The sequence below is a fragment of the Marmota flaviventris genome, chromosome 18, assembly GCF_047511675.1.
Source record: "Marmota flaviventris isolate mMarFla1 chromosome 18, mMarFla1.hap1, whole genome shotgun sequence".
Taxonomy (NCBI): Eukaryota; Metazoa; Chordata; class Mammalia; order Rodentia; family Sciuridae; genus Marmota; species Marmota flaviventris.
In genome coordinates, this window is record NC_092515.1 from 47,676,287 (window position 1) to 47,702,622 (window position 26,336).

Here is a 26,336-nt window from a genome sequence, read left to right on the forward strand (position 1 = left end):
CTGATGAGGTTAGAGCTTTCATGATACAACCACATTATACCTCCAAACACTGCTGCACTGGGGAATAAGCTTTTAACACAAGAGCTTTTGAGGGACATTTCGTACCCAAACCATAAGAGTAAGGCTCCTTTAGCTACTTCCTCTTTGTACTTAATAAAATTGGCCCTTTATTCTAGCATCAAAAGGACTGAAGTTGAAACAGTTTAATCAGTGGAACTCGAAAGCAGGTAAGTTGTTATAGCTGACTTGACATGGGGAATATAGTTGGCCTATGTTGATAACTACACACCCACAAGGGCTTTTATTGTAGAGGTGAGGCAGGGTCTATGGTGAAATAACTGGCAAATGAGTGAGTGACCTAAAAACCAAAGATTCCTTACTCCTTGAGTGGAAGCATTTTAGGGGGCAGGTAACACAGGTAACAAGCTGAAATAATGAAAAACAGGTAACCTCTCTCTGTGGAACAGGTAACAAAATGGATTGATAGCAGAAGCCCTCTCATCCCATTTATTAGAGAAACAGTAAGAAAAGATACATTGTGGGAAAAACACCAACCATCCTTCACGTCAGGCTGAACGAAGCACAGTGATTTCTCCCCTTCATCCCCACCCCCACCCCAATTCCTATATTCCCACCCACATCAGTTTAAATCTTGAGGTTCTTTGATTGGGAGTACCAGTGGAGAGGGAGCTGGATAAGCAGAGGAGTCTTTAAATCCAGCTGTCTCTAAGTCCCAGGAGAAAGGAGCTGCAGGCCCAGCCACTCAAGCAGAAATTTATTTGGTGGGTCCGTGAAGTCGTTGTCCACCTCCCTGTGCTCTGTGTTCAAGCCCCCAAGGAAAGGTCTGGCAGTAGAAGATGACCAGGTCCAAGCTGCCCAGGTCAGAGCTACTGATGCATGGTTCATTCACCAATGCCACATCTCTAGAAAGCAGTGAGCTGATTCTCCAGTGGGGAGCAGGGGAATACACACGAATTGGGACCTGCAGGCCAATGTATCCCTGAGGAAAAGTCCACAAGAACAATTCAAGAAACTAGTAAGAAACAAGGGGCAGAAAGCTGTGGGACAAAAGCACAGCAGGTTTCTGGAAGGCCGGAGATTCTTTCTCTTGAGGCTAGGATCATTCCCTCCTGCCAAAGTCAAAGTGTCCCACAAATAACATTTCACTTTCAGTCAAAAAAAAAAAAAAAAAAGCAGAGGAAAAAATGGCTCATTTGAACTTGAGCCCCAGCTATGTTCTTCAGACAGTAGCTCCATATCAACCCTTTTACCTAAGAGATAGTCCCTAACCAAAACCACAGTGCCTGGAAAACAAGGTGGTCCTGGAGAGAAAGTGGTGTTTAAGGGGGTAACATTCCATTTGGGTACATTGCAGCCATTGGACCACCTGGTCTGGGGAAAGCAGCTGGGTTTGTGCCAGGGAGGCTCCCCACTCTAGGAAATGGGACCAAATTCTTACCTGCAGGGCCATTCATCCTTGGAAAGGAGGCTGGGTTTAGACCCAGGGTCCCAGTTGGCCTTGCAAAAGGGGCTGGGTTGATACCTACAGGGCCTGCTGGAGAAGAACCCAAGGGTCCAGCAGCTGACCTGGGGAAAGCAACTTGACCTGGGCCTAATGGACCAGTAGATCTTGGGAAGGCAGCTGGACTTGGACCCTGAAGGCCAGTGGCCCTTGGGAAGTTGGCTGGGTTGGGGCCAAGTGGCCCAGAGGCTCTTGGGAAAATTGTAGGACTTGAGCCCTGGAGGCCAGCAGACCTTTGGAAGGTACCTGGGTTGGAAGCCAATGTCCCAGAAGACTGAGAGAAGGCAGCTGGGTTCAGTCCTCCTGAACCTGTTCCCCTTGGAAAGGGACTGGCATTTACTCCCATTGGGCCACCTGGCCTTGAAAAATGAGCTGAATTAGGGCCTATAGGGCCAGGAGCCCTTGACATGGGAGATGGATTTGGCCCTGAGAGGCCAATTCCACGAGAGCTAGGACCCATGTTTGGGCCTACAGGGCCAGGCACTCTTGCCATGGTGGATGGGCTTGCACCCATGTTTCCAGAAGCCTGTGAGAAAGAAGCTGAATTTGCTCCTAAAAGACCTGCTGCTCTTAGAATGGGGGCAAGATCTAGGCCTTGAGGTCCAGCCATTCTTAAGTTAAGACTAGATCCTGTACCCAAAAGGCCACCTGTTCTGGTGTCTATATTTGGGCCTTGGCCTAGGCCTCCAGCCCTTGGGTTAGGACCAAGACCTGGACCCATGCCACTTGTTCGTGGGTTGGGCCCAAGGCTTGGGCCTGGAAACATACCTGACCTAGGGGCAGGATTTGTACCTAAAAACCCTGATCTCAGATTGGGACTTGGTCCAGGACCAAGGCTAACTGGCCTAGGATTGGGAGGACCATTCCCAGAAGGTATCAAGCCACCTGCTCTCAGGTTGGGTACAGATCCAGGGCCTAAGGAGCCACCACTTCTAGGGTCAGGACTTGCTCCCAGGAGACCACCTGCCCTTGGGTTAGACATAGGACCTGGGCCTGGGAAACCTCCTAACCTGGGGTTAGACATAGGCCCTGGGCCTGGGAGTGCCCCTGTTCTAGGGTTTAGAGTTGGTCCTGGTCCTGGGCCCAAGAGGCCACCGGGCCTTGGAAAAGAAACTGTGCCTGTGCCAGCAGGATTCATCCCTCTTGGAAAAGAAGCCATGCTTGGGTCACGAGCACCAGCAGGGAAAGGTGCTGGATTTGATGCCAATGGGCCTGATGAAGATGGAAAAGGAGATGGGTTCCTTGGAAATGGGGCCAGATTTCCACCAAGAGAACCAGTTGCCATAAGGAAAGGATCCGAGTTCACACCCAGTGGGTGGCCTGCGTTCAGAATAGGACCCCCCTGTGGTCCCAGGGAACCGTCGAGCCGTCCTCGAGGTGGCAGTGGAGCACGAGTCCAAGGAGTTGGCCGCTCTCTAGGGAAAATCCGGGGTTCTTTCATACTTTCTTGGGGATGTTGGTGATAATGGGCTTGGGGCGGGTTTTGAAAAGGATCTTGTTTTTGATGAGTGCCGTCACCAGGTACCGGGTGCCAGTCTCGTGGCTAAGCTCATCATAGTCCTGCTCCCCAGGAGCGTGTTTGACAAGGACCGCAAAAGGTTTCTCCAGATGGATGATTTTCCCATACAGGATATGATGTCCCACGATCAGCACAGGGATTCCCTTAGGCAGAACAAGAATGAGATGCCTGAGGTTCAGGGCAAGGCCATTCAACTCTGGTGCCTTTTAAAGCTGCTCTTGGCAGACAATGGCAGCACCTCTATTCCCTGGTTTGGCTCTACCACTGTTGATCAGCCACAATGGATGACCCACCCTTATCCCCTTTTTATTTCTTTCTAGCCCCATGTAGGAGAATTTCTACTTTCAGAAATGTTACCTTTCTAGAAAACCCAAAGCTAAATTTCCCTGTTACTGCAGAGGTGGGGGAAGAACAAGCAGATAGCTCTGCAGATTAGCTAGATCTTGAATAACAAACCTGAGGGCAGTCCTCACTTTGGATCCTGGGAGCACCACCTTGGTGTAGCTCGCTTTCCTGAGGCATTAGGCAGGGAAAGAAAAGCCCCCTCACCTCAGTGGTGTAATGTAGGTCTCCCAGGAGGTTTCCAGCTAATCCAGTGCTGTAGCGAGCCTCGATCTCCCCCTGTAGCTCCATCAGCACCCATTCTGCCAGGCCTCCAGCCCCCGCACTGCAAGCAAAGGGCTGGCGGTTACAATATTTTTGAGGGGTGAAGGATGAGTAGTGTCCTACACCACCATTCGAGGCCCAAAGAGATTCTGTTGAGCACAAGTTCTTGGGAAACTGGGCAGTGCTAGGCACTCAACTATAGATGTGAATGCAAACATCAATGCAAGATGCACCTGAGGACCCTGATTCTTCCAGAAAGACATGAAACCTATATAGCCCTAATTATTCAAGCTAAGTAAAACCTCAAAATGTACTCACCTGGAAATAACAATTTGCACCATGAGCTTTCCTTCTTTAAAAAGCAACTGAAAATAAACTGTAGAGAAAAACAGAAAAAAAAAATATTTAGGAAAAAAATGATAGCCAATGACAAAATGACAGCTCGTATTTACCACTTGTGTATTAGGTAGGCATTTCCTAATGCTTTAAACACATTACTCTGTTCCATACCAATGCCATAAAAGTTAAGTTTTCTTTTTCTGTACACAGACAAGGTTGCTGGAGATCATCAACAGCAACCTGTTGATATGGCTCAGTGGTAAAGGCACAAGGCCCTGAGTTCAATCTTAAACACACACACACACACACACATCACCGTCAACTACAGAATGGAAAAATAATAGGTATCACAATTGTGCTCAAGGTTGCAAAGCTACTAAGTCAAACAGAATATGAACCCAGGATACACACCACAGAGACCACTCTTGAATCTTGTTCACTTGCCTTTCTCAAGGATACTCTATTTTCTACTCTGCATGCCTCTAAAAAACTAAAGAATTGTTAGGTCTTAATTTTTTTCATTGGTGATGATATAAATGTCACATCTACCACTGGGTTACCTTTAATTTCTAGGTTGAGAGAGCCTTTCTTTAACTAAAAATAAAATCACAACTGGAAAAAGTCCTTCTGCCAAAACCAGTGAATGGTAAACTACTTTTTATCCCCCAATACTAGGTTTAGAACCCAGCGATGTTCTACCACTGAACTATATCCCCAAGCCTTTTTGAGACAGGGTCTTACTAAGTTGCCCGGGCTGAGCTTGAACTTATTATCCTCCCAAACTGCTGATATTACTGGCTACACACCACTGCATTTATGTTAGTAAGCTGACTTCTTTTATTTTTTGGTTGAGGGATTGAACTCAAGGGGGCTTAATTACTGAACCACATCCTCAGCCCTTTTTTACTTTTTTTTTTACAGACAGGGTCTCGCCAAGTTGCTGAGATTGGCTCTGAACTCATGACACTCCTGTCTCAGCCTCCCAAGCTGCTGGGATTACATGCATTTATACAGCACCCATGATGTTAAAGCTTTTTTTTTTTTTTTTTTTTAAAAAGTATATTTTTAGTTGTAGATGGACACAATACCTTTATTTTTCTCAAATTTACTGGTGCTGGGGATCAAACCCAGTGCCTCAAGTGTGCTAGGCAAGCACTCTACCACTGAGTTACAACCCCAGCCCTTGTTAAGCTGACCTCTGGTGTAACTTTTAACAAATGCTTTGGCCACCTTTCACTTAGATATAAAAATATTCCAACATTTATATACTTTCATTTTATACAATAGCACCACCTGGTGGCAAGTTGGGAGTACTCTACAAGATAAAGTTGGGACGGTTTTGCCTTAAGACAAATAGCTTCACTTGCACTTGTGAAGGGTTGAATTCACAGGGATTAAGGGGAAGAGGGACCAAAACTACAATCTCTAAATCTTTCAAATGTACATATGGAGTTTAGTGGAAGGTTATCAGTCCAGTGTTTATCAACTTGAGGGAAGTTAATAGGTTTAATTGCCCAAACTCAGTAAGCACCTGATTAAAATACTAAACAGGTTTATTAGTGTTTCTCTTCATTTTGGATCTCCAGAGAAAGGGATACTGCCAATAGTCTTTTTGTTTTGTTTTTCATGCCAGGGATTGAATCAGTGAGCCACATCCCCAGACTTTTTTGCATATATTGAGAGACAGGGTCTTGCTGAGCTGCTTAGGGCCTCACTAAATTGCTAAGGTTGGCTTTGAACTTGCAATCCCCCTGCCTCAGCCTCCAAAGCCACTGGGATTACAGGCATGTGCCACCACCCCCAGTAGTCCTTTTTAAAAAAAATATCTTTATTTTATTAATTTTCATGTGGTGCAAGCGCTCTACCACTGAGCTACAGCCCCAGCCCTTGCCAGTAGTCTTATGTGATGGGAGAACCCTTACTCTCAGAGCACCAAACGTACTGGAAACATTGAAGATGGTTAATTCACTAGACTTCAAACAGAAATAGCAACTAACATGTTTTGAATTTTCATTATGGACCAGACTCTGTGCGTATAGGTAGATAGTGTCACATTCAATAAGACAACTTTATGACATAAATCATATACCTAGGGGCTGGGGATATGGCTCAAGCGGTAGAGCGCTCGCCTGGCATGCATGCGGCCCGGGTTCGATCCTCAGCACCACATACAAACAAAGATGTTGTGTCCGCCAAAAACTAAAAAAAAAAAATATTAAAAAAAAATCATATACCTATTTTGCATATGAGGTTACTGAAGTACAACCAGTGAGAATGAAATCAAGCCATTAAGCATAAGCAAGTGCTTGTCAGAATTGTCAAATGTGACCTTCCGTAGCTGCACAGGAATGGTCCCACCAGAGAAAAAATGACACACCAGCTTGGAAGGACAAAGATCTTGATACCAATTAAGAGGTCCTATCATAACCATCAATGAAACCCAAAACTTTTAAAAATTATTTTATTTATTTATTTTGTACCAGGGATTGAACACAGGGGTGCTTTACAACTGAGCTACATCTCCAGCCCATTTTTTGAGACAGGGTCTCACCAAGTTGCTGAAGTTCATCTTAAACCCGTGATCAGCCTCTTGAGTCATTGGGATTCCAGGCTGGCTCCCAGCCCCTTTTATTTTATTTTTTATTTTTTTTATTTTTCCCAGCCCCTTTTAAAACTTCCTCCTGTCTCAGCATCCTAAGACCTGGAACTCAGGGCCTGTACCACAATGCCCAACTCTCAGATTTCTACATCTTTTTGGTATTAGGGATTGAAACCCAGTGGCGCTTATCAACTGAGCCATATCTCAAGCCTTTTTTATTTTGAGACGGGGTCTCACTAAGGCGCGTAGGGCCTTGTTAAAATGCCAAGGCTAATCTTGAACTTGCAATCCTTCTGCCTTGGCCTCCAGAGTCGCTGGGATTACAGGTGTGTGCCACCATGCCACATCCAACTCTCAGGTTTCTTGAAGACAAAAGTGTAATAATTCAAAATAAGGCCTAAATTCATATTCCAGCCTGTGAGCATGGATCTCTACAGTTTGATCACACACAAGTCATTTAATGACTATGGGCTAACAACTAGACTGACTCACTGAACTACTGTGATGACTAAATTTAACGCATATAAAACTGCTTTAAGGACCCCAAGTTCTACTAAAAAAAGCTATTATTTTTTAACAGAATGGAATAAGCAAATCAGCATTTTATCAAAATTTTAACTATAATCTAGAAAATGGTAGGTATATTAGCCATAAATCAAAAAAGGCTTGATTTGATAACAGATTTTGGAGGCTTCTTATGAATAAGCTCTTGATGACTGATCATGCTGTATATTTTCCTTGATAAGTTATAGTAAAATAAGGTGGCTAAAGAGAATCAACAAGGTATTCACATAGATAAATGTGTTGTGGGAAGCTCAGAGCAGGAGACAGAACCTATTTGCTATCAACCAAAATCAATTTTTACATCCTTTGGCCACAAGCTTGGAACTGGTATGTGTGGAGAGGTGGATACAAAAATATTTTAAGTATTTGTTCCCTGGGATAGGGTGGCAGTTGCATACCAATCTGTGAGGCTTCAATGAGTACTGAAGGAGAAAGCCCTGTCTATCAATACTGGCAGACAAGTAGCAATGCGCCTAAAAGAAATCAAGTTGACAAAAACTTGACTTATACTAGAACAGCTGGGATGCTTCTGATTTACACATAAATGAAATGCAAACCCAGCTGATAGTCTAGCCACACTTACATAATGTATGTATACACAAGGGAGTACTAACCCAATTATTAAGAAATGTAGGGGAAGGCATCCCTTTAATGAATTGAAAAATTCTATTTTAGTGCCTTAAAATACTCTACAACACCTGAATATTATTATTCCTTTTCTTGTGCCTTGGGACTTTCAGGCAATTGTCCTCATGGTCGGAGTAGGTTGGTATAGCTGCGTATTGAGGATACATATATTGGAGACAGCAGGGACTATAAATACATATTTTAGGGTACAGTTAATTTTAAAAGTGAGAGCTGGGCATGATGGTGAATACCTGTGATCTGAGCAACTCAAGAGGCTGATTGATAACAGAAGAATTGGCCAACATGCACAACTTAGTGAGATTATTATCTGACGTATACCCAGAGGAATAAGTAGTGGTGCTCCATTTGTGTACAATGTGTCAAAATGCATTCTACTGTCATGTGTTAACTAATTAGAACAAACAAACAAATAAATAAATAAGGCAGGGGGAAATAACTCAATGGTAAAGTGCCTCTTAGTTCAATCCCCAGGATGGGGTGGGAGGTAAGAGATGATATGAGAACATGCAGCTCAGTCTGTCCCCAGTCCCTTGAGAGTGGGCAACAAGCAAACAAACAGAAAACCAGTGGGGAAGAAGTATAATATAAATTGAACATCCCTTTATCCCCAAATCTGACAAGCTCCAAAATCCAAAACCTTTGTGTATGGTACCAGGGGTGCTCTACTGTAGGACTATATCCTCAGCCATTTTTAATTTTATTTTGAGATACAAGTCTCACTAAGCTATGGAGGATGGCCTCCAACTTGTATCCTCCTGTTTCAGTCTTCCCAGTCTCTGGGATTATAGGCATGTGCTACTATGCCAGCTAAAATATGAAACTTTTTGAGGACAATGCCAGTACTCAAAAAAAACTTCAAATTTCAGAGCCAAGCGCAATGGCACACAGCTGTCATCCCAGTAGCTCAGCAAGCTGAGGCTGGAGGATTTCAAATTCAAAGCCAGCCCCAGAAACTTAGTTAGTCCCAAAGCAACTTAGCAAGACTCTGTCTTAAAATAAAAAAGTAAAAAGGGTTGGGGATGTGGCTCCATGGTTAAGCACCACTGGTCAGAAAAAAAAGTTTCAAATTTCAGAGCATTTTGGGTTCATATTAGGTATTTTCAACTAATAAAAGTCTATGTAAACATTCCCAAACCTGAAAAACTCCAAAATTCGAAACACTCTGGTCTAAGAATTTTGGACAAGAAATACTTAAATGTGTACAAGTCAAATCCTATTAGTAATAACAAATACAATAAAATTACAATGAAAAATCTCTATGTAACAAATGGATTTCAAAGTCTTCAGTCTCAATGAGAAAACTAAAGCAATTTCTAGTTGTTTGGTTGAAGATTTGGCTTGTTTAGAAACTGCAGCTCTATCAAAAGCAACATTTGAAGGCAGTTTGAAGAACAGACTATGTATCCAATTGCAAAACTAAGAGTTAGTGGGAGAGCTTCCCCAGCAAGTCTCTTCAGAGGACAGTTCAATCCCAGATTTGACTACAACCAATATGTCTTTGGTTACAAACAATAATTCTAGTTTGATTAACTAACTGTAGAGTAGTTTGATTAAGTAACTGTAATGTAGCTTTTCAAAAAGATCATTCAAACTCATCAGATTTCAGTGGTTATCAGTCTCATAAGCCATAACTAGAGTCCAGTCCTGGAGAGATGGGAAGGTATAGAGAAAATTAAACTCTTTCCCCTGCAATAAATTATGTCCACTTACTCCCAATATCATAAGACGTAAAAGAGTTTTCTACTTAATTTTTCTAGGCTAATAAATCAAACTACACTATAGCAAATACATATGAACTAGGTTATGTTCAAAATTTTTAATATTCTTCAATACTAAAAATTTTATTCTACATTCTTAAAGTTAGCCAGATGACTATCTCTCTTAAAAAAAATACTTCATACATTTTAATTCCCCAGTTTAAGGAAAAAAAAAAAAAAGAGTCCCCTTTTTTGGGCTTCTAGAAATGTAAATTAACTAAATTTGCCCTACATCATCCCCAGTTCTTAAATTAGTGTGGAAGTAAAGCTTCTCTGTCCCTGAACAAATCAGAGCAACAAAGGAAACAGCATTCAAAGAACCAATCCAGACTCACAATGCGAACCCTAACCAAAACCCAAAAGCTTGAATCAGACCAATTTGGGAATGTCTTATTTGTACTTGGCTTCTTTCTAACTCTATTGGGAAGTAACTATTATCAAAAAATCTGATAAGTCAAAACACTACCATAGGGCTTATTGAGCAGTCCACGCAGAGTATTAAAAATACAAAAGACAGGGCTGGCACTGGAGCTCAGTGGTCCAGCGCTTACCTAGCAGGAGTGAGGCACTGGGTTCGATACTCAGCACCACATAAAAATAAATAAATAAAAGGCACTGTGTCTATTTACTATACACACACACACATACATACACAAAAGACAAAACTAAACTCATTTCACACACAGCAATTTTTCTGAACACTTAATGAATTCTCTCATTTTATCCTGACAACAACTCTATGGGATAGGAATGGTCTTGTCACTCCCTTTTACAGATGAGGAAACAGGTTTAAAAAGCTGAAGTTCAGGCAAATGGTCACACACCCATAAGTGGCAGAGTTAGAATGTGGCCTCTAACTCCTCTATTCACCCTTTCATGTGCTACTTCTATAGAAGATCTGGTTGCTTTACAATTATTAGCCTCATTTTCACAGCATCTCTTACAAAATAGCAAATAAGTAACTTTATAACCTGCCACAGAAGTAGCTAACACATCTATAGGATAGGCAGTTAAAAACAAGCTTAGCCAGGCAAGATAGCAAAAGTCTGTAATCCCAGCAGCTCTGAAGGCTGAGGCAGGAAGACCACCCAGTTCAAAGCTAGCCTCAGCAAAAGTGAGGCACTAAGCAACTTAATGAGACCCTCTCTAAATACAAAATAGGGCTGGGGATGTGACTCAGTGGTCAAGTGCCTCTGAGTTCAATCCCTGGTACCTAAAAAAACCAAAAAACAAGCTTGCTTTATCTTATCCAATATGTAGAGAAATTGATTTAATGCCACTTTCAGAATTCAAAACTTTGTCCTAAACCTCTGCTCATTAGTGTGAGGAAAAATATGGTAGAAGGACCTTCTATGCCATTGATTCATTTAACTTTTGACAAATCTCAATCATCTTATCCTTTGCTCTCTGAATAATTTAAGTATTTGTTAAAAGATTGCTAACATCTGACTTTTGAGAAAAAAACCTGATCAAAGATCCTCATAATGGTAATTGCTTCCAAAATAAAATTTGGCAGAAGTGTGTATCTAATTAAACATACAATTAGTAGAAAAATAAAGGGCTCTGACCCAATGATTTGACCTAAATACAAATAAATTTTCCCAGAGCCAAACATTTTATAGGTTCTCATTAGAACATTTCCAATCATTTTATGTTTATTTTTTTGGTGTGTAGGACTGAACCCAGGACCTTGAGCCTGGTAAGCATGTGCTCTACCAATTTTGAATATGTGACACAAAATGCATCTGCAAATTGCCAAGCCAAGCGCACTTATTGAGCTTTTGTCTGGTCCCAGGGTCTACGTTTTGTTTAGGGATACAATATACTTGTCAGATTAACCTGAATGCTATGCCACCTATCCTAAGACAATGGATAATTTAACCTTGTAAATTTCTCTACCAATAGATTGGGCATAAAACCACCTATCTCTAAAGTATGTTGTAAGAATAAAATAATGGATGTACATCTTTCAGCACAATGCCCAACACAAAAAGTAAGTCTTTAGGGTCAAGCTATTGATTACCAGAATGAACTTGGCATTTTCTTGGTATGTCTAATAGAATGTCCTCACACTACAATATGCAATTATGTTTTAATGTTTACAATGTTTTATAGGATGTTTACAAACATCCTATAAAAGCAGCAGGTTATCAGAATAAGATTGAATTTACATTATAAGAACAACTCATACACTGCAGCCAGGTTCAGACTGCTTTAGAAAGTAATTTTTTTGGAAAGTAATTTCTTTGAATACCATGATTATTTTTTCTATGTGCCTTTGCACCAAATGAACAACTGAAAAAGTTTTTACATACAACTGAATATAGATTACCTTTATTAGCAGTGTTATTGTGGTTTTGTGACTGAAGGGACTGGTCTTAGTTTCCAAGGGGATATTGTCTCTTGACAGGCTTATTATGTTACTAAGTCTAAAATCCTGTTTTTAAATGAGATGCTTGTTCCCTTCCAAAAAGGGACTATGGAGGATAGGTGGAACTGAATGCTTCCAAACTTTTCATTAGTGAAGAGTGTGTTCAAAAACATGTGCACATACTATGCATACACGTGGTACTTTGCCATCACATTTTAGGATTCCCATGTTGGAGGGAATCAATTACTGGTATTTGTAGACAATGGGTGAAAAAGATGGCTTCAGGCGATTTGAGTTACTCCAGTTTTCTCCATCTTCTGCTACTCTGCAGCCCCATGTCAACCTTTCCTCCTCTTATTGCCACAATACCCTATCTCTCCCCAACCCCCTTACTTTCTAGCCCATCATAGGGTTTTCCTCCTGATGGATTCTCCTCCCATTTCCCCCCACCTTTGCCACCCTTGGCCCCCTTCCACTCTTTCAACTAGAGCTACGAACATTTCCCTATTTCTAGTCCCGTCCACTTGTCCACTTTCTGGAACTCCTCAATCCGCTCTCCTCCTCCTTCTCCAACCCGCTCCCAACTACCCCAGACTTTTACAGATCTGCCAACATGTTTAACCCCTTCACTTTCCAGCCACTGAAACTATTCTTCCCTTCCAGTTCCTTAAACTGTCTTCCTCTACACACCCCATTGGAGTGGTCTTCCTTATCATTCACCCTCTACCCAAAGATTCCTTTTTAAACGACCTTCCTCTACCACCCTCATTATCCAAAATGTTCATGAAATTCTAAGCTTCTCCAGGACCCCACCCCACTCATCTCTCGGCTTCACTCCACCCACAAAAGAACCTGGAATTGCTCTCCAATCACCCTCCAATCTTCATCTCTTCCAACAGCCTCTCCAACCCACATGATTTAAAATGTCCCTTAGAACAAACCTCACAATTCTAGCACCCACCCCCCGCCCCGCAAAGTCGCTATTCCCGCTACTTTCTGGGTTCAGGTTCCATTCCGCTCCAGCAAGCCTCGCGATCTAGGCTCCCTCCCGACCCGGGGAAGAGCCCCTTCCCGCACATACCTCGAGGTCCAGGCCCGCGCCGCCCCCTTCTCCGTCCTCCGCCCGCGCTAGGCCACCCTTTCCGCTCTTCTCCCCCTCCGCCCCGCTAGTTCCCTTCCTTCCTTCCCTCCCTCCGCCTTCCGTCTCCCCACTGCTCCCTGCCCCCACATCTCTCGGCCCTCCCGCCCCCGGGCCAGGGTGGGTTCACCCCCACCCCTGTGCTGCCTCCCCGCTTCCCTCCCCTTGTCCTGCCGCCCCTCCCCCGCCCTGCCGCTCCCCGCCCCTCGGCTCGCCATTCTTCTCCCGGAGTCGCGCGCCCCGCCCGGCCCCGGCTCCCTAGCTTTCCGCTCCCTCGCGCCCTCGCCCCCGTCTCCGACTCGGGCTTCACTCCCCACAGCCTCCCGCGCCCCCCGCCCGCGGCCTGACCTGCAATGGCGGCCGCCGAGCGCGGCGCCGCGCGGCCAACGGGCGACAACCGAACCTCCCGCCGCCGTCGCCGCCGCCGCGAGCACTGCCTGCGCACTTCCGGCCTCGAGCCGGGAGCATTTCCGGGGCAGAGCTTGAGCGCGCGCGCACGTGGGGCTGGGGCGGAGAGAGGCGAGCTCTGGGGCAGGCGGTCGTCCGGCCGCGGTGAGTTGGGGAAGGGGCGTGGGAAGAAGGTGTGAGAACCGAGTCCCGAGGGGTGCTGCCCGCTGGGGGCCGACGCCCCGCAAAGCTAGCCAATTCCTTTGTCCAGAGGCGAGTGGTGACTACTTCGTAGACCCCGGGAGGAAAGGGAAGGGGTGGCGAAGACCTTGCGCGCTCTTCAGACTGACTCTCTTGGCGCGTCCAGTGAAGGCCGAATGCTCCGTGCTCTACTTTTGGGTTTCTAACCTTGAAGGTGGATGAGAGAGGGGCGGACCTGATCCGGTCCCTGCCCTGGTCCTGTAGTTGACGGCTAGGTACTAGACCAGACAGCCAGAGTAAATCACCGAGTTCTGTCGCTTCCTCCCGGTAAAGAGCTCTGGGTTTCCCCTTAGCTATCAGCCCCACGTCACTACCTTAGTTGGGTCTGTGATTTGCCAACTCAGCATTCAGTAGAATTGGGGAGAGGGGCTTACTAAAATTCAGATTTTTAAACATCCCTCTCTCCACCCTAAGAGGTTGGAATTCTGGAACTGTGAGCAGGGCCCTTTGGAGTTTATTTGCCAAAATCCTTATTCGAACTATACTGAGCTTTCTGGAGATTGATAAGATTCTTGCATGGGGCGTGAAAGCATCATTAGGTATTTAGGAATGAATTTCAGTGAGATTTAGTTGGAGCCTTTCATCAAAACAGTAACAATACGAAACTGAATACATGTGACACTTAATGTTAAACAATATACTCTTTTTCCCCTCCCTAGGAATGGGTGAATTTAAGGTCCATCGAGTACGTTTCTTTAATTACGTACCACCAGGGATCCGTTGTGTGGCTTACAATAACCAGTCAAACAGATTGGCTGTTTCACGAACAGATGGCACTGTGGAAATTTATAACTTGTCAGCAAACTACTTTCAAGAGAAAGTAAGTCATTTGGGAGTCTGATTTGGTGTTTCTGATGTTAATTTTCTTCTTAAGTTCAATTCTACAACTTGTCTTATATTTAAAGAAATCAAATTATTTCCTACGCCTTGTGGTAGTTGTTTAGAACTTCAGAATTTCTATAATAATCATGATATTTATTGTCTGATAGAGAAGCTCAGAGTTTTGACCTGTGTGATGTTGATTAGAAAGATTCTAACTAGGGCTGGGGTTGTGGCTCAGAGGTAGAGCCATTGCCTAGCATGTGCGAGGCACTGGGTTCAATCCTCAGCACCACATAAAAATAAAAAATAAAGATATTGTGTCCACCTATAACTACAAAATATTTTAAAAAATAAATCCTACCTAGATTATTGGCATATCACTGCTTATCCTTTGGACACAGCTTTATTGGATCTTTTGGCCACAACAAGAAGGGAAATTGTGTGGACCATTGTAACTTGATAAGAAAATATTTCCTGCTGGTGGTGTCAGTACCTGTTTCATTGTCAATTTAGAAGAAAGAAAACATTTAAATAAAAAACATATGTGTGTGTGTATATATATATATATATATATATATATATATATATATATATTTTGTTGGACACAATATCTTTATTTCATCTATTTATTTTTGTGTGGTGCTGAGGATCAAACCCAGGGCCTTGCATGTGCTAGGCAAGTGCTCTACTAGTGAGCCACAACCCCAGCCCTCAAAAACTCTTTGATGATAGGAAGTTTCTAAGTTTAGCTGTCTGAGAGAATGTGGATTTAAATGCTGTACTATATTTGGAAGTAAAGAATATTTAATTAGATAAAACATCCTTTGGATATATACTGAGATCTGTTAGGCAGCACTATTTTTTTTTAAGGATACCAACTACTGATTTTCTTCAGATGCAACATCTGATTCAATTCACAAGAGAACAGATGGGTAAATGAGTGGATTCAGTGTCCAGCAGCCTCTTTCCTGGAATTTAGACATCTGTAAATGTTTCTAAATGAATGAGTGGCAAGTACTGAGCATTAAGACATACATCAGAAACCTTTCTTTCCCAAAGCTCAGAGAAAAGTGGGAGAAAGATCAGTATATAGACAATTTCTGATTAATAAAATAAGTTGAAACATAATCTTATTATAATAACTAAAACTTTAGTGGAAAAGTACCTTACTCTGGGAGGTGGGTTAGGAAACCCCTGAGGAACTAATAGAAGTATAAAAATTGCCTCTCTTTGCCAACCACAGATAGGTTACTTTCTACTGTGTGAAAATGTGCTCTGTGCACATTTGTTGCATCCTTGATTTTTTCCATTTGTCATATATAACAAGTGTAATTATATGATTTGTGTATTTGTTTGGTGTCCTTCCCTGCTAAACTTCACATTTTGTAAGAATAGGAACCATGTTAGTAATGTTCATGACTTGTCCTATCATTTAGTAAATGACACTCAATTTCTTTTTAAAAATTCATTCAGAGCTGGGGTTGTGGCTCAGTGGTAGAGCGCTCACCTAGCACACGTGAGGCACTGGGTTAGATCCTCAGCACCACATAAAAATAAAAAAAGGTATTGTGTCCACCTACAACTAAAAAACAAATATTTTTTTTAATATTTATTTTTTAGTTTTCGGTGGACACAACATCTTTATTTTATTTTATTTTTTTATTTTTATATGGTGCAGAGGATCAAACCCAGTGCCCTGCACATGCCAGGCGAGTGCGCTACCGCTTGAGCCACATCCCCAGTCCCTGAAAAACAAATATTTAAAAAGAAATTCATTCAGTAAAATGGCATGCGCATGGCCCCGGTTCGATCCTCAGCACCACATACAAACAAAGATGTTGTGTCTGCCGAAAACTGAAAAAAAAAAATATAAAAAATTCTCTCTCTCTTAAAAAAAAAAAAATTAAGCTTAGGAGCTGGGGATATAACTCAGCTGGTAGAGAGCTTGCCTCACATACACGAGGCCCTGGGTTCAATCCCCAGCACCACCACCAAAAAAAAAAAAAAAATTAGCTGGGTGTGGTGGCAAATGTCTGTGATCCTATTGATGATCCTGTTGACTCAGGAGGCTGAAGCAGGAGAATTGCAAATTTGAGGTCAGCTTCCCTAACATGGGCCCTAAGAACTTAGCAAGACCCCAGACCCCATCTTTATATATATATATATATATATATATATATATATATTTTTTTTTTTTTTATTGTTAATGGACTTTTATTTTCACTTATTTGTATGTGGTGCTGAGAATTGAACCCAGTGCCTCACGCATGCTAGGCAAGTGCGCTACCACTGAGCCACAACCCCAACCCCAAGACCCCATCTTAAAATAAAAAGTACAAAGGACTAGAGATGTGGCTCAGTGGTTAGACTCTGCTGGGTTCAATCCCTAATACCCCCCTTCCCCCAATTTAAGCTTAATGTAACTTTTTTTTTTAACATTTATTTAGTTGTATATGAACACACGGTATCTTTATATATTTTATGTGGTGCTGAAGATTGAGCCCAGTACCTCATACATCTGAGGAGAGCACTTTACCTCTGAGCTACAGCCTTAGCACTTAATGTAACTTTTTTGTTTTATAAACATTCCAGACAAAATACACTGTACAACTGTACAGTGTTTCTTTGTATCCTTATTCTATACATTTAAAAAAAATTTTTTTAAACATTTCTTTGGGCTAGGGTTGTAGCTCAGTGGTAGAGTGCTCGCCTTGCATGTATGAGGCACTGGATTCAATCCTCAGTACCACATAAAAATAAAATGAAGATATTGTGTCCACTTAAAACTAAAAAATTAAAAAATAAAAAAACTGAGATATCTGGGCTGGGGTTGTGGCTCAGTGGTAGAGCACTTCCCTGGCATGTGTGAGGCACTGGGTTCGATCCTTAGCACCACATAAAAATAAAGGTATTGTGTTCACTTACAACTAAAAAAAATTTTTTTTAAAAGAAAGAAACTGAGATATATATTGTGTAGCATAGTTGTAACTGCCTATTGAAGAATAATTCAGAGAACCAAAAATCCCAAACAGGAAAACTGTTCATATGCATGCACATTACAGTAAGACCATCACCCAATCAAGATAGTTGCATTCTTTTTAGGAAATTAGATACATTGAGTACAATTGGATACCTCAAACCAAACTTGAATATATTTTATTCTGAATCCCAGGTAGCTTAACTATTGAGCTGCATCCCTAGCTCCTTTTCATATTTTATCTAGAGACAGAGTCTCACTGAGTTACTCCCTAAGTCGCTGAGGCTGGCTTTGAATTCAATGACCAGCCTGCCTCAGCTTCCTGAGCTGCTGAGATTATAGACGTGCACCGCCATGCCTGGCAAAAGAGTTTTATTGAACTAGTTCTAATTAAAAAAGAAGAAAGGGCTGGGGATGTGGCTCAAGCGTTAGCACGCTCGCCTGGCATGCGTGTGGCCCGGGTTCCATCCTCAGCACCACATACAAACAAAGATGTTCTGTCCGCCGGAAACTAAAAAATAAATATTAAAAAAAAGAAGAAGAATGAACGTTATACAGAGTAATTTTAAGTAACTACATTTGAACCTGAAAAAAAAGTCAAAATGCCTAATAGATGTGATCTTCTGATAGAACAAATCCCACGCTATTTATTTGTAAAGAAGTAATTTTCACCATGTTGCCTATACTCAATCAATACTGATGACTGATGCATTTATCACAGGTTAAGTTCTGGTGTTTGTGTAGTTTTTCCCAGGTCATGAGTCTCGAGCTACAGAAGCTCTGTGTTGGGCAGAAGGACAGCGACTCTTTAGTGCTGGACTCAATGGAGAAATCCTTGAGTATGACTTACAGGCATTAAATGTCAAGTATGCCTTGGATGCCTTTGGAGGACCTATTTGGAGTATGACTGCCAGCCCCAGTGGCTCTCAACTTTTGGTCAGTAAGCAACTATTGGTAATTCAAACTGAGATTTCTCTTGTTCCTATTCTTAACTTTCCTCCCCATGTTCATAAGGAGAGTAAAGTTATGTTATGGTACATAGTAACTGCAGTCTTAGCTGGGTCCTAGTAATACCGATTCCAATATTGGTATTTAATATTAAGGATGAAAATTCCGTTGTCATCTTGCCTTCTTTTTGCTGCTAGTTTAGACCTCATTTCATTGGTAATTAAATAAGAGGGCTAAGTCTTTTCAGTATTTCCCAAGCTATGATCATTTTGAACAGGGAGATGTAGAGACTAGTTTTTGTTTTGGTGTGCTGTGTTTTATGAAAAATTTTGGTTTAGAATACAGCATAGTAGGGGGCTGGGGTTGTGGCTCAGTGGTAGAGTGCTCGCCTAGCATGCATGAGGCACTGGGTTCGATCCTAAGCACCACATAAATGTAAAATAAAGATGTTGTGTTTACCTAAAACTAAAAAATAAATATTAAAAAAGTTTTGGGAGGTTTTTCAGCAAGTTAACCTGTGTGACTGTATTTCAATTGTGTTTCTCAAAAATTTTGAGCATAATTGCCATTAGAACAGGTGTTTGCAGGGATTTAATTTTCTGTGGTGTCTATGGTTTTTTAAAATTTGCATTAGTTTGTATATTAAGATGCCTCCATTTAGATTATAAGGTTAGTAGGTCTTTTATTTAGGCTAATGTTTTTAATATAGAGATATGCTATAAAATTCTACTTGTGTTGAATGTCACATGCAGGAATTGGGCCATTGATTAGAACACTTAATATCACCTGGCTTTCTGGCTAGGATATGAAGACTGTCAGGAATTTACTGTCAGTTTTTAGATACTAATATATTTTTCTTTCACAGTCTTTTTTCTTTCAGGGAAAGTTATAGTTTTGGGTATCTATGTATTTATGGGTGTGGGGGGGGTCTATAAAATTATGTTTATTTTCTCTCTGTTTTCTACCTCTTTTTCCTAATAGGTTGGCTGTGAAGATGGATCTGTGAAACTATTTCAAATCACCCCAGACAGCATCCAGTTTGAAAGAAATTTTGATCGGCAGAAAAGTAAGGGTTGTTTTTGGTGGGACAGTGAATAGCCTTAACAAGAAGTTATGTTTCTGTGCCACTGGGGATGGGATATTTTCCCATGGCTGCAGGTAATATTTTAGCTATATGCTAATTTTATCTCAGTACAGAGAATATACTAGAAACCATCCTGTTGTGTAGCATAGTGAAGTCATGATACAGAAAACCAAAAAATCCAAAACAGGAAAACTTAACACTTCTGTGGAAATCAATTTTTTAGCTGTCACTTATTTTTGTGCAGTTTTACCAAATATGCATAAAGTCTTAACTAAAATTTTATTATTATGAGTTGTGGTTCTCAATCCTAGTTGAATTGGATCAGCACTGACCTGAAGAGCAGAGATCAGGAAGCAGTTTTTGTAAAGGACTATGTAGTAAATGTTTTGGCTTTGGTGGCTATTCACTGTCTGTCAACTCTGTCACTACAGCTTAAGAGCAGCCTGTAGTTAATACTTAAATGAATGAGCATGGCTGCCCCTGGTGAAACTTTGTTTATAAAAACCAGCAGTAGGGTGTAGTTGCTTGTCCTCTTCTAGAGAATAGTAATTTTCGATGTATTCTGTGTCCATTAGTGATATTTATCCTCTGCTAATCAGATGTTTATTTTGTTTTTAGTATCTGTTAAGTGTCCTTTTTTAAATATCAAGGTGATACATGCTCTTAAGAAATAATACACATTTAGCCTAATATGAAATAGAAAATGAGCATCTCATTCCACTCTGAAGGCAACATTTTTGAAACTAATCATCTAGACATTTTTTTAATGTATTCATTTAAATAAGTGCACACAGAAGAGTTTTTGCACTTGTTTTTCTTCACTTGATAAATCACAGACATCCTTCTGTGTCAGCGATGTTAGTATGCATGGCTTTTTATTTTACAGTGTTCCATAGTTTATTTAACCAAATCCCATTGATGGATATTTTTACTTATTTATTTTTATTTTTTTTTACAACCAGTGCTGCAATGAAAATTTTTATATAGTCATGTGTTGATTAGCAATGGGGATGGGGGTTACATTTGGAGAAATGCATCATTAGATAATGTCATGAACATTATGGTATGTGCTTTACATGAACTAAGATGGCTCTGATGTCACTAGAAAATATTATTTTTAGTTGTAGATGGACATAATACCTTTATTTTATTTATTTATTTATTTATTTTATGTGGTGCTAAAGATTGAACCCAGTGCCTTCATGCATGCTAGGCAAGCACTCTACCACTGAGCTACACTCTCAGCCGGCAATATAATTTTATCTAATCTACCATTCTATATGCAGTCTGTTGATCAAAATGGCATTATGCAGCACGTGACGTAGACATATTTTTGAGCATTTATGCAAGTATTTCTTTTTGATCAATTCGTAGTACAGTTACTGGGCCCCCAAAATAAGCACTTCTAAATTTTGTTAGTTTATTACTACCTCAATAGATTGTATTAATTTACACTTCCATCATTCATTATTATTAAAGTATCAAATACTTCATTGTGAATCCCAGGCATTTTCTCATCTGTTGTCTGTTGGGAGTGTGATAGATGGGAGAGTGATGACTGTAGAACACTAGCCCTGGAGATCACTGTTATCTTTTGCTGTGTATTTATGTGTATGTCACTTTCTTTTTTATTGTACAAATCCCAAGGTCGCATCCTGAGTCTCAGCTGGCATCCCTCTGCTACCCACATTGCAGCTGGCTCCATAGACTACATTAGTGTATTTGATGTCAAATCAGGTGATTGTTTTTCTCAGTTCATTTGGGATGTGGGTTTTGTTTGTCAGGTTCACATGTCTGAGTTTCCAAAAGCGTAACTCCTTGTCATGCTTTCAGTGACCTTGGTGGCCTAACTTCTCATTAACCTGAGATGGCACCTGGCACGGTGGTAATCCCAGTGACTTGGGAGGCTGTGGCAGGAGGATCAAAAGTCTAAGGACAGCCTCAGCAACTTAGCAAGACCTCGTTTCAAAATAAAAACTAAGGACTGGGCATGTAGATCAGAGGTAAAGTGCCCCTGAGTTCAATCCCCATTACCAAAAAAAAAAGAAAAGCAACCCCCCCAAAACAAAAAATAAACAAGCAAAGTGAGATATCTACCAGGCATTTCACTCTTTTCTTGGATTATTATTGCTTTGCTGCTTAGCAGAATGCATTATTTTTTCATCATAAGAATTCACAGTAAAATTCATCCATAATGAATTCTACATTTAGTATAAATGATCAGTAGACTGCCTATTTACATATCCCAGTCTTTGGTAAAAATGGAATGTAAGGTCTTGGTTGCGTAGTTGGTGAGACATGAGATCAGAAAGGTAAAGATCCAGGATTTTTTTGTTCTTGGCCTGAAAAATTGGCTGATGGAATCTTAGTGATGACATTGACTTTACCTTGTTACATGGGCACATCTATACTCCCAAGATATGGAAGCAAAACATGTTTCCTTTTTCTTTTTCCTCAATGCTTAAGTTCAAAAAACATTTTTTAACAGTTATATGAGCGTGTAGTCAAAATATTCAAGACTTAATACAAAAAAGCAGGAGATCCCCTATGTCCTTTCTCTCATTCCTCAGAGGCAACCACTGAGACTCTTGGCTGATTCTTTTGGTGTTTATGCTGTACGTAACATGCTTACAATGCTATATTTTTGTTTTTGGAGTTTTAACCATTATTTACTGACTTCTACAACTGAGCCCTCTTTTTCCACCCTTTTAGATACCCACATTTTCTCCTTATCTCCCCATATGCTTATGATGTAACTTTGTTGAGATTAGTATTCAGTCAATGTGTTTGTAATTTTGACTGTATAGATACTACTCACATAGTAAACTACTTTTCCTTTCCTGTATACTTTTTTTGCATAATATTCTTCCTCTCTGGCATTAAGAGTTTATCCTTGAATTCTTTCAGTTGTGGACTGGGAGTGCAACTTACTGGTACAGTACTTACCTAGCACATATACTGGGTTCAATCCCCAGTACAAAAAAACCAAAAAAGTTTCAGATGGGGAAATTTAAGATCCAACACAGCTGGGATTTTTCTTTTCTGCTAATTTTATGGTTTTTTTTTTGAGGGGGGGCGGGTAGGGGGTATGGGGATTGAACTTGGGGGTGCTTTACCACTGAACTACATTACCAGCCTTTTTTAGAAAAAAATTTTGAAATGGTCTTGCTAAGTTGCCAAGGCTGGCCTTGAACTTGTGGTCTCAACCTCTTGAGTTGCTAGGATTGCAGGCATTTGCCACCTTCCCGGCTACTTTTGTGTTCTTGATTGTATCTATCTTGGACCTTTTGATTTATTCTCATCTGTCTTAGCCACCATGAGATCTGGAACTTGATTTTTCACAGATTTTTTTTTTTTTGTTCCTTTTGCTTCTCCATTGGAGAGGATTCCCTGTTTCCACGTTAGGAAATATGATGCCATTCTGAGAGCTGATCCTTTATACATACGAACACTTGAGGTTGGGTTGTTTGTTTTCTGGGAACACTCGACTACTGAGCCACATCCCCAGCCCTATTTTGTATTTTATTTAGAGACAGGGTCTCACTGAGTTGTTTAGCATCTTGCTATTGCTGAGGTTGGCTTTGAACTTGCGATTCTCCTCTCTCAGCCTCCTAAGCCACTGGGATTACAAGCGTGTGCCACTGCGCCCAACATTAGGTTGACTCTCTACCACTGGTTGCATTTCAGCCCTGAATATTCTTTTTTTGTAACATTCTCTTTTATTTTTACTACAAATGAATTCTTCTCTTTCTAAGGCTATTGATGATATTATTTGTCAAGCATTCTTTACACTGTTTCCTCATTTCATTTATTGTTGCTTCCATTAGTCCATTTGGCCACTGCCTTGCATATTAGAAGCTTTCTTGGGTTCCATTGTTCTCCACCACAACAGTGGGGCCTGCTGAGTGTTGGCTTCCCTAAAGGATGATCTGGCTGGGTTGTTGGGGGAACTTCTAAAATCAGGATCTTTAGATCTTTTCTCTTGGACCATTAATTATCCCCAGAAGGTTTTTTTGTTTGTTTGTTTGTGCTGGGGCTCAATCTAGGGCCTCATGCTTTCTGAACATGTGCTGTATGTACCACTGAGCTCTTCCCCCAAATGTGGTTTTTCCTTCTCCTGCCTAGTGAGTATAAGCTTGGCTGTTAAGCATTCTGTGGAGAACAAAACTGGTGTACTTGGCATTCAATTAGAAATTTTCATTAATGCTGTTTTTCAAACAATACTCCCCCTTTAGTTGTTCCCTATATCCCTCTTCAAAGAGTAAGTAACTCTCCAGACTTCTGCTGAGATGGAGTTTGGGCAGTTGCCTGGCTTCTCAGAATTCCACCAGCTTCTTAAATTTACTTTCAATTTATTGCTCCTTTGAGCATCTGCTTTCACCTCTGTGTTTAGAATGTCTAGAGTTCTCAATTTCTGAGAATTCTGTAGTAGAAATTAGATGGCTTCTTGGTTTTCCCATGGCTGAGTTGGGAAACTCAGTTGGGTCTTAGATTCAGGATTCTACTGAGTAAGTTACTATCCAGTCTGCTTTCTAGTTCCCCAAATTTTGTCAACATTGCCTTCTCTCCCTTTCCCATGTGTGGAGTTTTAGGAAAGAGCACAGTGTAATATGTGTGTGCAGTGGGCCAGATTGAAATGAATGTCCCATGTGTCTCTTTCCATTTCACCTCCCCAGAAGGGATTTGTGTTCTCTATCTTGCCCTCATTCTCCCTCCTCTCTCCCCTCTCCTCTTCAGGTAACCACTTTGAAGTTTCAAGGCTGGATTCACTATGGTTACTCTTTACTATGTTCAGGCAACTAACTTATATCATGCCTGCCACAAGTGGTTTTTGAAAACTGAAGGAGAAATGTGTTATATCCAAAGGTGTGCTTTTTTCTTTTTCAGGTAGCGCTGTTCGTAAGATGATCGTGGACAGGCAGTACATGGGTGTGTCTAAGCGGAAGTGTATTGTATGGGGTGTGGCCTTTTTGTCCGATGGCACAGTCATAAGTGTGGACTCTGCTGGGAAAGTGCAGTTCTGGGACTCAGCTACTGGGACACTTGTCAAGAGCCATCTCATCTCAAATGCTGATGTGCAGTCCATTGCTGTAGCAGACGTGAGTAGGGTCCCAGTTTTGAGTAATTAATGTGTAGATGGAAGGGCTGTGGTATGAGTCAGTGACACACCCCAAACACTCTTGCATTATCTGGATGTTGTACTAGAAGAAGATGAGGTTGGGAAAATGCACCTGAAAACCCATACCATTTCTATGGTATCTAATGCTAGAAAATATTCTCTAAAAGATCAGCACAAGGTTTTCTTTAGGCACCCCTCTTTCCTAATTAATCTAGTCTGCTTGTAGATGGGTACAAGCAGCCTAGAAGAATCTTGAGAAGTACTATTTTCCTTTTGTACAACTGCTCTCATGCTTCCTGTTTATTTTGGGGCATTAGAAAACTGTGTAGTGCTGGGCATGGTGGTGCATGCCTATAATCCCAGGGACTCCGGAGGCTGAGGCAGGATGATTGCAAGTTCAAGTCACTTTTCTATCCATTCTTAGTGTCTCTCTGCCATTAATGAAGAGCAACACTCAAAAAGTTTTGGATTCTGGAGCATTTGGGAATTTTGAATTCCAACCAGTAAAGTCTATGCAAATATTCCAAAGTATAAAAATTCTGAGATCTGAAACACTTGGTCCCAAGCATTTCAAATAAGGGCTATTCAGCTTTTATTTATTTTTAAAGCTGAGTAATTCCACTGTGTGTATATATATATACACCATATCAGTTTATTCATGTGTTAATGGCCATTTGGGTTATTTCAGTCATTTGCATTATTTCCTTCTTTTGGCTATTGTGAATGATACTGCTGTGAATGTTGATGTACAAGTATATTTATATGAATCTCTATTTTCAATTTTTTTGGTTAACAAAACCTTGTTACTATTCTTGGGTTTTTTTGTTTTTTTGGTGGTGCTGGGGATTGAACCCAGTACCTTTTACATGCAAGGCAAGCACTCTACCAATTGAGCTATATTCCCAGCAACCTTGTTAGTATTCTTGTTTAGGATTTTTGTTTGTGTTATGGGTTTGGGTTTTGGGGGTCTTTGTTATTTATTTCTTTACATGAATTTTAGAAACACCTTTTTCTAGTTTTAAATGAAAGTCTATTTTTATAGTACAATTGGTGTATTTATTGCATCATATATAACTTCTGTATTTTCTTTATGATGATGTCTTTATCATGTTAAACATTCCTATTAAAGAACGTGATATGGATTTCTTTGTTCAGGTATCTCTTTTGTGGTTTATAATTTAAATTTTCTTATAAAGGGCTACTGTATTTCTTGATTAGTTTATTCACTTATTTGTCTCTTGTAGTGAACCCAGTTTATATACAGTTATGTGTTACTTAATGACAGGGAAATGTTCTGAGAAATACATTGTTAGGTGATTTTGGTGTTGTGTGAACATAATAGAATATACTTACACAAACTGATAGTAAGTACAGCCTCTTATAGTGCACAACTAGTGTACGTAATTGTATGTGCTGTACTTTTACACAACTGGCAGTGCAGTAGATTTGTTTACACCAGCATCACCATGAACATGTAATGTTTCATGCTACAACATTTGATGGCTATAATTTCACTAGGTAATATGAAATTTTTAGCTCTTATTTTTAATTTTTATGTGAGCACCGTCCTTCCTGTGTGTAGCCTGTTGATTGAAACATGCAGTGTGTGACTGTAAAACTTAACAGTTGGAAGTGCTGATTGTTAATTTAGCCAATAGGGGGCGCATTGTCACCT

General features: G+C 40.9%; 3 protein-coding genes across 6 annotated transcripts in view; 1 reads left to right on the forward strand and 2 right to left on the reverse strand.

Moving 5' to 3' along the window:
- Positions 1 to 1,321: 1,321 nt before the first annotated feature.
- Positions 1,322 to 2,963, reverse strand: Derpc (DERPC proline and glycine rich nuclear protein). Its single transcript, XM_071605123.1, has one exon. It carries the CDS (start codon positions 2,961 to 2,963, stop codon positions 1,341 to 1,343), a length of 1,623 nt encoding a protein of 540 aa, XP_071461224.1. The 3' UTR covers positions 1,322 to 1,340.
- On the reverse strand, positions 2,960 to 13,495 carry Chtf8 (chromosome transmission fidelity factor 8). 2 transcript variants are annotated; one of them, XM_071605124.1, is made up of 5 exons: positions 13,412 to 13,492; positions 6,076 to 6,185; positions 3,966 to 4,023; positions 3,591 to 3,708; positions 2,960 to 3,184 (listed from the first exon to the last, which is right to left on the reverse strand). In XM_071605124.1, exons 3-5 carry the CDS (start codon positions 3,986 to 3,988, stop codon positions 2,960 to 2,962), a joined length of 366 nt encoding a protein of 121 aa, XP_071461225.1. In that variant the 5' UTR covers positions 3,989 to 4,023; positions 6,076 to 6,185; positions 13,412 to 13,492. The 2 variants fall into 2 exon arrangements, with proteins under 2 accessions (XP_071461225.1, XP_027789116.1); XM_027933315.3 differs by lacking the exon at positions 6,076 to 6,185 and having other exon boundaries at positions 13,412 to 13,495.
- Positions 13,496 to 13,538: 43 nt separating this feature from the next.
- Utp4 (UTP4 small subunit processome component) overlaps positions 13,539 to 26,336 on the forward strand; it is a 28,100-nt gene continuing 15,302 nt past the window's right edge. For 2 of the 3 annotated variants that reach the window (XM_027933306.2, XM_027933309.2), the window contains exons 1-6: positions 13,539 to 13,615; positions 14,371 to 14,531; positions 18,255 to 18,446; positions 19,440 to 19,524; positions 21,190 to 21,279; positions 24,430 to 24,641. In XM_027933306.2, the coding sequence (XP_027789107.1) occupies positions 14,373 to 14,531; positions 18,255 to 18,446; positions 19,440 to 19,524; positions 21,190 to 21,279; positions 24,430 to 24,641 (738 nt within the window). In that variant the 5' untranslated portion in view covers positions 13,539 to 13,615; positions 14,371 to 14,372. The remainder of the gene's footprint in view (positions 13,616 to 14,370; positions 14,532 to 18,254; positions 18,447 to 19,439; positions 19,525 to 21,189; positions 21,280 to 24,429; positions 24,642 to 26,336) is intronic. The other variant, XM_027933307.2, reaches the window with a different exon arrangement.

Excerpts from the sequence above, each read along its gene's own strand:
- Derpc (XM_071605123.1), bottom strand. The coding sequence starts at position 2,963 with ATGAAAGAACCCCGGATTTTCCCTAGAGAGCGGCCAACTCCTTGGACT.
- Chtf8 (XM_027933315.3), bottom strand. The coding sequence starts at position 3,988 with ATGGTGCAAATTGTTATTTCCAG. Across the intron at positions 3,709-3,965 it reads GTGCAAATTGTTATTTCCAG|TGCGGGGGCTGGAGGCCTGG; the intron begins GTGAGTACATTT and ends CTTTGCTTGCAG. Across the intron at positions 3,185-3,590 it reads ACCTACATTACACCACTGAG|GGAATCCCTGTGCTGATCGT; the intron begins GTGAGGGGGCTT and ends GTTCTGCCTAAG.